Source organism: Podarcis pityusensis (genome assembly GCF_964106645.2).
Source record: "Podarcis pityusensis genome assembly, chromosome: 17".
NCBI classification, from domain to species: domain Eukaryota; kingdom Metazoa; phylum Chordata; class Lepidosauria; order Squamata; family Lacertidae; genus Podarcis; species Podarcis pityusensis.
The window spans coordinates 31,669,412-31,683,737 of NC_138042.1; the positions used below are offsets into that span (position 1 = coordinate 31,669,412).

Here is a 14,326-nt window from a genome sequence, read left to right on the forward strand (position 1 = left end):
TCTATCTCAAATGGTGTGCCGAGAGAACAGTTAGTGTGCTGGAGGAAGTAAGTGTAAACCTAGTGGAGCCTCTTGAGATCCTGGAGAACTATTCACAAAGGAGGTTGCTGAAATCTGGGATCCCCTCCAAACCGGTACAAAAGTTTTGCAATCGTTACAACGTCGGGGTTTGGGATGTTAACTACCAACCATGGTTTGATGTATTAATTACTCAGTATGGGGGAGAGCTGCAAAATGTGGAGTTTGTGCTGCAAAACCATTGCAAAACTTTGGCACCTGTTTGGAGGCGGTCCCTGATTTCGGGGTTCATAGTTAATGAGGCTGTGACAGAATGATCCAGAGTCACAACAGAATTGGCTACCTTCTAAAAGTAAACCCTTCGGGCTCCAATAGTGAAATGTCTCTCCAGTTTTAATACAGAAGAAAATCCAACTCATATATAAAAAATGCTGCTGCAATGTTACAAGGAGATTCCAACTAAACATCAGGAAGAACTTTCAGGCAATAAGAGCTGTTGAGCAGTGGAACAGACTCCCACAAGAGGTGGTAGACTCTCCTTCCTTGAAGGTTTTTAAGGAGAGGTTGGGTGGCCATCTGTCATGGATGCTTTAGCTGAGATTCCTGCATTGCAGGGCGTTGGACTAAATGACCTTTGGGTCCCTTCCAACTCTAATATTCTATGATTCTATCATATCAAAATCTAGAGTGTACAGAAAGTAATCTGAGATTGTCAAAGGGTAGCTAATCAGAAATAGGGAGGGGGCATCACACCCAATCCTTTTAAAATGCATACTGGGGCAATGCACAGTGGAAGGAAATACTGACAAAATATAGGGTGGTTCTTTCTCTCACAAGACTAAGATGCATTTACAGAAGAGGGGGGAATGTAAAACAAGAATCCTTTAATTCTCAGTCAAATGTACTCACTGAACCTGAACTCAGGAATAGGGATGTAAAATACGTTTCAGACAGACGGATCAAAGACTGAAAAACTTGGGATGGAATGCAAAAGCCTCCTAGGAGGTCGCAGATGGACTTAGGAAAGACCCTGAATTTGTTTTCCAAAAAAAGAAAATGAAGCAGGGAATAGCCCTAGGCTTGGATAAATAGGAGTGGTGTTAGCTTACAATTCACTGACCACTTAGCTTGTGGTCCTCACCACTGGATCTGATGAGTCAATGATCTGTGACTCACCCCTGAAGAATGTTTGGGGTCCTAGGCAGATAAGGAGGCAGAGGAGAAAGGCCAGGGCCACTTCAGCCATTAGAGTTTGCAGAAAGAGGTAGCAGAAGTTAAAAGGAATATTCGCTTTTGTTCTGTGGAAACGTCAGTGAACATGTAATCACTCCTACTCTAAGCTAGTAAAAGCTCCTGTTCACTTTGAGATGGTGCAGGTATAATGAAGCGGCTCTTATCTACAATTAATCTTTGAAAGAGAAATCAGTAACGTCAAGTGTTTTTGTTTTTTAGTTCAAAGTTTTAACTGAAAAAAGTTAAGAGCGCACTGTTTATTTTTAAAGGTAACTTTGCCCTGGTGAGTTACAATAATATGGAATGGGGAAAAAATATTAAAAGGCAACCTCTTTTTCTCACACTGAGTAGTAGTTTTCACTTACTGAATTTTAATTTACCTACATTTCCTCCAATATTTCATTCATTCTATATTCAACCCTTCCTCCCAAATATCTCAACAAGGCACCTACTTTCTGAGTCTGATCATACATTATTTTTTTAAAAAGACTAAATTTGTTGGAGGGTTGTGATTACTCAATTAAGCATTTAATCTGACAGACAGCCCTACTATACAGAAGCACAAGATCTGGAAGATACAGACCAATAAAAATCCACATATTAGAGGCACCCTACAATACAGAATGTAAGAGCAGCACTTCAAATCTTGTGACTGATTATGCAGGGCGGGGCTTACTTGCAACCCCCCCTTATTTTATTCAAATTGGCACCCCTGTACCTTTGTGTCTTGTAACTAACTCACACATCTGTGATACTGACTTGATGAATGGAACACCAAGTCATGACTTCAGTGTGAGAATGAATCATCACAGATACATCAACTCAGAAAAATATTCCTATCACTTCAGACAGCATATTTTCAAGTGAACAGGTGGCACAATCTGCTACCAGTAACTAAGTATATGTCAATCAAGTGATTTCAACAGCCCTTTAAGGAAAATGGAAGAAACCAGAGTGCCACGGATGCGTAAATTTGCGTAATTTATTCCGGATATACAAAAATGGCATCTGATTATATATTTTAATCGAATGATTGATTTAGTCTCTGTCTTTGTTTCATCATAGTGCTCAAGGCAGTGTCCTTAACCCAAGCACTGACCAGATTCCAACCTGCTTATCTTCATTAATATGGTTGCATCATGTGCCCTGCAACCAGGATATAATTAATCCCACAAAGATAAAGACTGAAGACATGTTTGTTACCTGTTGGTGGCATGTCCTGCAGGCGTATGGTCAACTTCATAGCCTTTTCTCCTCAAAACATCTATCACTGTATTGTTGCCCATGAAATGACCTATAGCCAAGGAAGAAGAGTATTAAGCTCTGCTGCCAAATAACAAAATTGCATACAGTTCATATTAGTACCAATGCAGAATCTAGAAGAACATCTGTTTTATTGACTTTAGGAGAACACAGTACAGTGGATCAAACCAAACTCCACAGGAGAATGGAATCACAAGTTATCCAAGTTACAGATAAATTATTGGGGTTGCAAAATTGTTGCATTAGTCATATATCTTAAAACAGAATAAAAAGAAAGCATCTTTGGCATACCTCTTGATTATATTTGTTGGGGGAAAGAACCAATGAACAAATAGTTTAATGTAAAGAGGTCCAAAAATGTTACATTCATCAGTACGGAGTTACCTCTTTGTCTTTAAATTGCCACAGGATTATTTGATAGCATCGTTAAGTCTGTTATCGTATGCACACTTACACGGAATAAAATCTCATGCAGTGCAGTGGGACTTGCTTCTGAGTAAGGATACACAGTGCTGAATTAAACACCTTTTAAGCTAAATAGTATTGTGCCTTTGAGAAGGAAGTCATTAAAAAGAGAGGGTCTTTCCCCCCCAATAAGAAGGAGTAACTGATCGGGCCTCAAGATCAAAGAGAAACATTCTCAACAATTGTGGGAAAATGTAGGACTAAAAGTACAAAGTGGAAAATGAAGCAGGCACAAAAAAACGCACGTGTGCAAAGGATTCCCTCCCCCCCGACCCAGGGGTTCTTAAAATGCATATAATGAGATTTTTCATTATTTCCCCACTCAACAATGTGCCAGTACTTGACAAACTATACACCCGAAGGATTATACCCTCTTGCAGTAACCCATCTCTCTCCGCCCCCAGAGTAAGACAATAAAATTAAACTGGGGCAAGGACCTTCTCTTTGTACGGCTGGAGTGTTCGCCTCCTTTTTTTCCAAGCCTAGCAAATAAGAGATGAATTAATACTTTGCTTCTGTTCCCAAAGCACAGGCAACAGCCCCAGTCCTCCAGCAGTCACAGAACGATTTCTGTGTTGAATTTTAAAAATTAAGAAATCCATCCTCACACTATTTTTTTTTTATTATTTAAAGAAAAAGAAGAAGCCACAAACAACTATGAGTGAGGGGGGATTCACCCTCCCAAAGTGTAAGATCAAACAGTCCTTCTTGATGGGGGGCTCTGCCCACAGAGGCATGATAGGGAGCGTAGGCCTCTTTCACCTGTTTTCTATTTTGGCCTAACACACTTGAATGCCCCCAAAGAGAAAAGCCCTGAGCTCTTGTCCCATCAGTAAGCCCCCCTCCTCCTCTTTTTGTACTCGGCTCTCCATTATCCCCATGTAGGTGAAGTGATGGATTTGAGAGGTCAATTTACTCTGGCAGCGGGTAGGCAGCCATGAATCTCTATTCTTCTGTTCAAACTCAAAAAAAAAAAAAGGGGGGGGGGAGAGAAGCTTCTTGCATGTATGAGCTCTGCCAGACACTGTACCAGAGAGTAAGTAAGACACAAACTTCTAATCCAGACAGAAATGGAGTGAGATTGGTCGTCTCTTCTCAAATAAACACTATGGTTTCATGGTTCTCTTTTACACACACACACACACACACACACAGAGAGAGAGGGGGGGAGGGTTTCTGATTTGCGCTTTCAAGACTTGACAATGGATCGATTTCCAAAGTCCAAAGGTGGTGGTGGTGGGGAGTTTGCAGACAAAATTTCTGCTTCACGCTAAAAAGTTGGCGTTTTAAAAGAAGCCAGCATATCAGTGTATTTTGGGCTGTTTCACAGCTTATATTTTAAAAACCATGGTTCTCCAAACATTTGCTACCCAGAGCTGTTTCTCTTCAGGATTTAAACTGGACGCATATGACTTCTGCACCCTAGAATAGTTTTATATGTAGATATCCTTAACTAGACCCCAAAACAACCGGAGAGGCATCTTCAATTCAACTGCGGGATAACTCACTTTAGTATTTGTTTTCCATGGTAATGCCTTCTGCTTTTCCCTAAGCCACTCAAGAGCTTAGGAATGTGGACTGTGCTCCCTGAACAATGATGATACTTCCAGGATTCTCACTGCTCTTGTCAGCTGTAGCTTGGATTGCATCCACACTCCCATGCTTGGGATGATGTCACTATTTGAACGCAGTGGATGGAGGGAATCAGTGCTGTGGGGGACTTTCTACACTAGGAGGCTAGCAGGAGCAGGGAGGGGAAGGAATCCACACGACATGCCAGCTTCTTCTTTTTTAATGTATACTTTCAGCCCTGCTAGTGGCACACTATTGATTATTACATTCTGGGTCAAGTTAGACAGGACGTATAGGCAGGCAAGTTATCAGCTGCACAATTACCAAGCAAAAACAAACAACCAGGAGGGGTTATGAGTGTCAGGAGCTCTGCCTAGACTTGAGTAGGACCCTGGCAGAGACACATGCCCGATTGGCATGTTCCCTCCCTCCTCGTCGATCTTTTGGGAGCTTCAAAAGCTTTCTTCTGCCCGAACATCACAGCTACCGATGCCAACAGACATTGGGGGATCTGCAGAGTCTTTGCAGCTTGTGTAACAGACCTCAGCAACTCAGCATTTTGGCTAATCTACTGTATTTACATATAAACACACACGGAGCAGTGCAACATGGCTCCCTCTCTCTCTAGCATCAGACAGCAAAGAGAAAGAACAAAGGACAAGAGTCCCACTTCATGGAACACAGTAACACAAACATCCTGTTTCCGTCACTTCCCGCTTTGTGGAGTCAAAACATGCACTGTCATGTGATAGACAAAAATCCCATGACTGCAATCATGGAGCAGGAATTCTAACAATGAGATCTATCAGGACTATGTCAGTTAGATGCTGCTCCCTTCAGAGCCTTGATCCACTACCACAATAGCAGCTATTAGTCACAAACAAAACAAATTGCACAACTGCCAGTTGCAAGAATCTATGCTTAGTCATTACAAACCCACTTTTCTTCAAAAGAAGACCACGCACCTAGATTTCTCAATGACTAGATCCAGACCTGTTTAGCTCCAAGGAGGTTTGGAATTTTGTCTGACGTGTCCCCAAGGCAAAATTGAAAATTATCATAGAATTGTGGAGTTGGAAAGGACCCTGAGGATCTAGTGTCTAGTCCATGGGTAGGCAAACTAAGGCCCGGGGCCCGGTTCCGGTCCAATCGCCTTCTAAATCTGGCCTGCGGACGTTCCGGGAATCAGTGTGTTTTTACATGAGTAGAATGTGTGCTTTTATTTAAAATGCATCTCTTGGTTATTTGTGGGGCATAGGAATTCGTTCATTATTTTTTTTCTAAATATAGTCCGGCCCCCCCACAAGGTCTGAGGGACAGTGGACCGGCTCCCTGCTGAAAAAGTTTGCTGACCCCTTATCTAGTCCAAGCCCATGCAATGCAGGAATATGCAGCTGTCTCATATGGGGACTGAACCTTACAGCTGCGTAAAAAAAATTCATCCTCATTAGGATAACTGTGATTTTCTGCAGGCTCCCTGTTAAGCACGTATTTGGCGACAAGTCTTTCTTTGCCTCTGCTTAGTGGTAGAAATAACTCTTTAAAGCCAATACCAAAGAATTGGTTTTCCTACTATGCTGATTTATTATCACTGTCACAAAGAGGTAGCATAATGAAGGGTAGCAAATAGTAATACCCATGTTAAACAACAGCAGCATCACAGGAGACTTTTTAATAAACAATCCAGTAACTGAATGATTGGGAGGTATGTGCTAGATGAGTAACTGGTGTCCCCATGAGAGGATGGATTATGTTCTCTAGCCTCATTACTCATGGCTGAATTTAACAATGTAATGCTGTCCTATAGGTGTAAAAATATATTTGCTGCATCCCACGGGGTCCCCTGCAACTCCACGATTCTATAATCAGCTTTTAAGCAAAGTATTAGTACAAACAATGTAATCTGCTCATTTGACAGCAAGTTATCTAGTAGCTGGTACAGCACAATGATTAAAGAAACGGAACTCTAAACCAGGAAATCACACTTGCACCATAAACCTAGGAGGTCACCTTAAATAAGCCAATCACTGTCAGTCCCCACCCCTACTTCTGTAACGTTTGGATAAGACTGACTTAATTTATGAGGCTGTCGTAACCTTTACAAGTTCGAACACTAAAACATCATATACCGTATTTTTTGCTCTGTAAGACTCACTTTCCCCCTCCTTATGGAGCAAATGCAGGCTGCACAGCTATCACAGAAGCCAGAACAGCAAGAGGGATTGCTGCTTTCACTGCACAACGATCCCTCTTGCTGTTCTGGCTTCTGAGATTCAGGATTTAAAATTGAGAACTGAGCATGCTCAGTGTTTGGGGAAGGGGAGAAATGAAGGGATGGAATGGAGTATATTGAAAGAAGATGTTGCTGGCTGGCTGGAAAATTGAACAGGATATATTAGTTTTCATTTACGGTTAGCTGCCTAGGAGGCCTGCTGTCAAGGGCAGAGTATAAATATTTTAAATCTATCAACTGTAAATAGATGCTCAAACGCTAAGCGAAGGCATGTTTTTTTGTTCCACCTCTTTGTGCTCCTTGGAACATTGCATAGCTGTTCCTGCCCCCCCCCCCGGCAAAAATAAAAATAAAAAATTAAGAACAGTTTGTCCCTAATCAGCAACTTATTAAAAGAGAGAGGAGAAATAAAGGCTAGATTTCAGACAGGGCATGGGTTGGAAGTTCAGCACCATTAGTTTCTACCTATGAGTTCACAGAAAATCAAAGGCACAAAGGCATGTTAACAGCACCAGAGGCCTTGACAGAAGCATCTGCTCTGTGCAGTGCAGCAACTCTCCTTGAGACACAAGCATTTGTGGAGCTCAGGGCTAAAGCTGTGTTTTCCTGTCTAATGCTGCTGTTGCAGGAGTCCCTGTCCACCACCACCTGTCAGCTGCAGTGCAGACTGTGTCATGGATTCTTGGTGTATCCTGAAGGAAAGGAGGTATGGAGGATGTCATCACTACTTGAGTATTGGGAGAAGAAGGAAATCAATGCTGCTTGAGATCTCTTTACTCTGGTGGGATGCGGGTGGCGCTGTGGTCTAAACCACTGAGCCTCTTGGGCTTGCCGATCAGAAGGTCGGCGGTTCGAATCCCCATGACGGAGTGAGCTCCCATTGCTCTGCCTCAGCTTCTGCCAACCTAGCAGTTCAAAAGCACGCCAGCGCAAGTAGATAAATAGCTACCGCTCTGGCGGGAAGGTAAACAGCATTTCCATGTGCTCTGGTTTCCATCACGATGTCCCATTGCACCAGAAGCGGTTTAGTCATGCTGCCCACATGACCCGGAAAGCTCTCTGTGGACAAACGCCGGCTCTCTCGGCCTGAAAGCGAGATGAGTGCCACAACCCCATAGTCACCTTTGACTGGACTTAACCATCATGGGGTCCTTTACCTTTACCCAGTGCTTTTTTCAGGGTGGGTGCAGGGGGACGCATGCCCCTAAACATTTTGTGAATCTTTGTACTTTTGTCTATTTACTGTATTTATTTTTCCTGTTCTGAACTATAAAATGGTGGTTTTCTTGAGTCAAAATGAGAGTACCCCTAAGTGTTTTTTTAGGGGGGAGAACTGCCTTTACCACTCTAGTGGGCACAGGGATGGAACCAGGAGAACAGCGCAAATTCTTGCTTCCCTTAGACATTCTCTCTGCTTTATGTGAAAAACTATGGAGGCTCTTTCCTCTTTGCAATCCCAGTTGCCTAAAGCACAAAAAATATGAATTTCAACAGACCTTCTCTGTTGCCATTCACTAGAGGAAAAGGAAGTAGCTTAAAGAAGCAAAGGCAAAGGTGAAGGACCACGTGATTTAAATATTTTTGGGGGGAGCATAATAAGAGTAGATGTCCTTAGAATCAGGGGGCTATGCAGGGAAGCAGGTGGGGAAACTCCTGCAGGGGGGGGAGTGGGCAGATCGAGCCCCTGGATCTCCCAACAACATATTTCTAATTTAATCTTCTACTTCCTTCTCTCCTGGCTTGATTTGGTTTCCAAAAAGTCTCAGATGGAGCTTGTTAACAAGTTGCTTTTTCTGGAGATGTCAGGTGAATTGTGACTCAGCACTTTTCTCTTTGTGGGAGTCTAGGCTGAGTGGCCTTTCCATGAACTCTGGAGCTCTGAATGCACTATCTGCCTCTATGAAGCATAAGCCTGCTTTTTGGGAGGGGGGGGGTGCCGCTGCAACAATCCCACCATTATCATGTTGCTGCCTCTCAGAAATGGCTAAACAAAACAGAGAGCTGCTGAGTTGGGCTTGTCATTCTTGCTTGTTATATACAGTGGTACCTCTGGTTAAGAACTTAATTCATTCCGGAGGTCCGTTCTTAACCTGAAACTGTTCTTAACCTGAGGTACCATTTAGCTAATGGGGCCTCCCACTGTTGACACGCGATTTCTGTTCTCATCCTGAGGTAAAGTTCTTAACCCGATGTACTACTTCTGGGTTTGCGTTTGTAACCCAAAGCCTTTGTAACCCAAGGTACCACAGTACAGTGGACGCTCGGGTTGCGAACGTGATCCGTGCGGGATGCACATTTGCAACCAGCAGCGTCCGCAACCCGCAGCAGTGCGTCTGCACACGTGTGGGTTGCAATTTGGCGCGTCTGCGCCTCCACAAAGCGCAATTTAGCGCTTCTGCGCATGCGCGACTGCCGAAACCCGGAAGTAACCCATTCCGGTACTTCCAGGTTTTGGCGGTTCGCAACCTGAAAAACCGCAACCTGAAGCGTCTGTAACCCATGATAAGATTGTATATACTATTGATGGGGGGAGTTAAGACTGTCATTCCTCCTGGTTACATACTGGAGTGGGGGTCGTGTTTTAACAGTGTAAAATGGAAGTCTTACTTCAAGTTTTAGATGGGGGTTGGTTTGGTATTTCTCATAGAGGGAAGCAAGCGCGTTCAGAAAGAGCTTCTCCTACCTGCAGCCCACTTCATTTACCACTTCACTCTGCTGTCTGTGCAGATGGACAAGCTCTTATTCCACGCCACTCGATCATGATGGAAGTGGCACAACTTTCCTATGCACTACATTGGAGGTTTTCAACCTTTTTGAGTCCATGGCTCCCTTGACCAACTACAATCATACCTCAAGTTACAGACGCTTCAGGTTGTGTTTTTTCGGGTTACGGACGCACCGAAACCCGGAAGTACCGGAACAGGTTACTTCCGGGTTTCAGCAGTCGTGCATGCGCAGAAGTGCCGAATTGCGACCTGTGCGTGCACAGATGCGGCGCTGCAGGTTGCGAACGTGCCTCCCGCATGGATCACGTTCGCAATCCGAGCGTCCACTGTACATTCTTTCTGCGGCACCCCTGTGGGGCTCAGGAGCCCCATTACGTCACCCTTGCCTGCAGAGCTGGCAGACTCTCACCCTTTTTCAAACACCATTCCTTGTGCAGTGTTCCTTCAGCCTCCTCTCCTGCCACCCCTGGTCTCTGAGCTGCCCTCCCTGCCCCAAAGAGAGGTGCCTCCTCACACTGCCCCATAGGGGCCTAGGACTTGTCCATCCATTCCCAACAGCCAGGGCTTGTGGGCTGGCTGGCAGGGCTCCATCGCCTGCTTGCTTGCCTACTCCTCAGCTATTGGCAACCAGCTCCCCCTGGCCAGCCCCAGAGACACCATTCGCCTGCGGAGCTTGTAGCCTGGGCTGCTGCAACGAACAGCTGTGCAAGACTTTGGGAGGCAGAGATGCAAGTAGGCATCAGAGAAGGGAGGGAGGGAAAGAGGGACAGAGGCCAGTGTTGCCCGCGGCACCCCAGAGCATCATTTGAGGCACCCCAGGGTGCCACGGCACACTGGTTGAAAACCAGTGCACTGCGTATTCTGGGGAAAGTCGGGGAATTTAGACTGTGTTTGAGTTGAGGTTCCTCACTAGAGTCCTGAAGAACACAGCAATATGCAAACTGGCACAGCACGCTCCATCTAATCAGTTTTAAGCCTGACCTCACCAATGATTGATTCTGATGCAACATTTTGCAGTTCACAGTCCAGGTATGTCCTCGAACTGGATGCACAAGGCCAGTTCACACAGCATTGGGGGACTGATATATGTATCCTGCTTGTTGGCCCCATGTGGCAACTCCTAATCAGAACTTGAAACGTAATACAATAGAATTCATAAAAGCAAGCCAAGACCTCAAACCCACAACCAACTAAAAACAGCAGCGGGATGGGGCCTTAAATCAGCTAAAAGGCTAGGTGAAGAAGAACTCTGCCCAGTCAAGGTAATTAGCTACAGAATTTAGGTGCCATGACTGAAAAGGCCCTGTCCCACATCCCACATTCCTAGGCCCAAACCATACAACCTTTTGATACCAGCACTTTGAATTGCACCCAGAAACAAGTCCTATACTTGCTGCTCATACAACAGCATCAGTAATGACAGCCACCATAAAAAGATAGCATGCAACTAAGACCTTTAAATTACTGGGGAAGTGGTTCCTTCCTACCTTCTTCATATTAACTGCTTAATTAAACAATATCCTTTCCTGTAATTATTCTACAGCAATAGAATTAGCCCCTAGGAAATTTTCCTCTAGCTACTGAATCCTACGGACATTTACCAGGGACTGAAGTACGCTCCACTATGTTTTACTTTTGATTACGCACATGCATACGATCGCTATGTAATAAAAAAGAGAAAGAGAGAGAAGGATCCAGAAAGAAAATGAGCACAGATAAGGAAAGGGAAATGTGAGAAAGGAGAATCAGAAGATGAACAGTGAGATTCATCAGCATCTATAAATTCATCTCGGAGACATGGAGCAACCCTCTATGTAAAACCCACCCAAAGCTTCGTTGCTCACTGCCAAGCTAGATGTGATGATAAATATGGCACTTTGGATGCTGTGGCATTTTTATTTTTTTACACTGTTAATAACCCACCCCCACTTAACCTGATGAAAACTGGAACACCCTGCAGCACCTGTTAACAATTAGATTCAGGTTAGTTTATTTGTCTCCCGTCATCAGACCATTACAAAGCAAACTTCGATAAACAAAAGGAAATGCCTACCCATGTAAAGTAACACAGGTTTGTAATAAATACAGTGTACACAAACCAATAGCAATTATGTAAAAAATAAGCAACTGTATTATTCTGAATCTCCCTGGCATGTAAACATTTTTCAACCAAAATAACAAACAAAACCTCCTGCAATCACAGCTCTTAGCATAGCACCATGCCTTGTTAGGCCTTAATGTCAGTAATACGGTTAAACCAACTGCCTCGATCCTGCGAGTCTTGGTCTTCTAGGCCTTTAGTGGTTGTTTTAAAAATAAATAAATGCAATGCTTGTTTATCATGTCTCTGTAAAATACCTGAAGCAACATATAATGCCATCAAGAATGAAGACCACTTAAGGTTATAAACAAAAACGTTTAAAACCAAATATATATTTAAATCAAACTGAAATCAATTTCTTGCATTGCTTTTCAAATGAATAAAAACACTTCCCCTGCGCCCGCTACCAAAAATGTACAAGAATGACTGGAGGCAGAGCCATAGCTATGGGGTTGGGGGGCTAGCCAGGGGGAAGCGTCCAGAGGGGCACCACTGAGGAGCCCAGCCTCTCTCTCTCTCTCTCTCTCTCTCTGTGTGTGTGTGTGTGTACGCTAATGCATGTGGAGGGGTGCTAAACTGGGTCTTTGACACAGGTGAAATAAAGTCTACTTTTGCCCCTGCCTGGAGGTTTTATAAGGGGTAGCATACTTCACAAGGCAGGTGCCATAATCATTCGTTCTAATGAGGATAGGAGCAATAAGGCCTCCAGGAGATCTGCTGGTTTGAAGAGGAGAAAGGAAGTCCCTATGGGTCAGAAATGCAGAAACAAGCCCCTGAGCCTCTAGATAGAAGATGAATTAGATGAGCCTCTTTGAAGGATTAATCAGATACCATTTACTACTACTACTACTACCACCACCATACTAATAATAACCGTTCATGGATCGTGCTAAAATCTTACTGGACCCTTCAGGATATTCACTAAAAATAGAGTAACACCCACATGCATTTTGCTGGTACTGTGGAATTAGAAAAGCTTCTCATGGAAACTTCACATAGCGAGAACAAGTTGGCAGTTAGAATACTAGACATGCAAGATATCCACTAAACCACATACAAGTGTAATAAATCGTTGAGTTGACTCATCTTGGCATCTGGTAATTTGCACACACGATAGAGATTCAACACCAAACAGGGAACGAAAAGCTATCAAAGGCATTATAATCATGACAGCAAGAAAAAAGAAAGAACAAAACAAAAACAAGAACAAATCATTTTAAAGTTCTCCACACATTTATTTAACACTCTTTTCCAGACTGGAAAAGATTTGAACAACTATTAGATGGTTTATAAATAGCAAGCCGCAGCAATGGCTAGACAGCTACATGGAAAATACTGGTTCCGTACACTGCTAAGAAGGGAGAAATGTCTTGTCTTAGTCCATTTGCATCAGAAGAAAAAGCTGGATATGAAGCAATGACTTCCAGATTTGAAGCACACAGTTAGCCAAAAGAACAGAATAGTTGTATTTCCAACATCCAGAAGAGGGGTACGTTTTTGGTACAAGTAAAACTGTGGATGGTGCTATGCAAAAAGAAAAGATTTGCTTCTTGATGGCTGAAGTCACCAGAAACAGGGAACAAGTATAGTGTCTACCCAGTAGATCCCCAAAATCACATCTTTATAATCTCCCCATCAGACCTGTACGTGGTAGCTATGTTGGTAAGGACAAAATATGACAAAATATGACAAAATATGACACTTTCTGTCAGATAGTAAAACCCTTCCTCCATCTGTAAAGAGTTTAGATCTTCATTTTTTGTTAGTAGTTCACTACTTGTGTTGTTTCGTTGTTGCCAATTCTTTGTTAAATTTTATCTTTTTTCGGAAAACAAATAAATTTTGTAGAAACAGAACGAATAAGGCATGTTTCCTTGTATTCTCTCTTTCCTTACCTAAGTGAGGATTATTTATAATTTGCAGTTACAAGAACAAGGGGCATATGTCTATTATGTATAACAATGGGGTTGCAAAGGTTAATTAACTAATTGGTTAATTTGATGTTTAAAATAATGTAGAACAACTCCAAAGCTATAAACAATCCAAAACTTTTGATTCTTATGGTGAGTCACACCAGTGGGAAATAATCTACTCTTAAAGCAGACACAGATGTATTATTCAGTGCTTAGGTGCTGATTATGATTACAACTGCCTCCTAGATTTTTCTATCTGCATTTACTTCGATACATCTGTGTCCCCTTTAAAAAAAAGACAGAAAAATGAAATTTGAAAAGTACACCCAAACTTAGTGTGAATTTCCTTTGCTACTGAGCAACTGCAGCCTTGCCCTCCTAGCTCCAGCTCTTGTTACACCTTGTTCTAAGAACACAGTCTAAAAGCATTTTTTAAAAATATTTTTAAATTGGTTTTTCCATGTATACATCCTCTAACAATATTTCTCTAACAATAAAAGCATTTCTTGAAATTGTTGACACTTACTGACGCTACTACCATTCACTCAGCCTTACAATGACACCTTGTGCTTGAGAGTAGCTCAGTCGGTAGAGCATAAGACTCTTAATCTTGGGGTTGTAGGTTCGAGCCCCATGTTGGGAAAAATATCCTAGATGACTCTCCTGGTCCCTTCCAACTCTACAATTCTATGATTCCACTTCCTCATGCCTGCTTTCTTTCACCTTTACAGTTAGACAAAGGGGTATGCTTTTGCTGAAACTTCAGATATGTAATTCATCTCCCGTGGCTAGAAAGGACTGC

At 42.9% G+C, this 14,326-nt stretch overlaps 1 protein-coding gene across 5 annotated transcripts in view; it reads right to left on the reverse strand.

The window, feature by feature from the left end:
* Positions 1–14,326, reverse strand: part of TRABD2A (TraB domain containing 2A) — a 75,169-nt gene that overhangs the window by 5,510 nt on the left and 55,333 nt on the right. For all 5 annotated transcript variants that reach the window (XM_080986868.1, XM_080986869.1, XM_080986866.1 and 2 more), the window contains one exon: positions 2,455–2,545. In XM_080986868.1, coding sequence (XP_080842994.1) covers positions 2,455–2,545 — 91 coding nt within the window. The remainder of the gene's footprint in view (positions 1–2,454; positions 2,546–14,326) is intronic.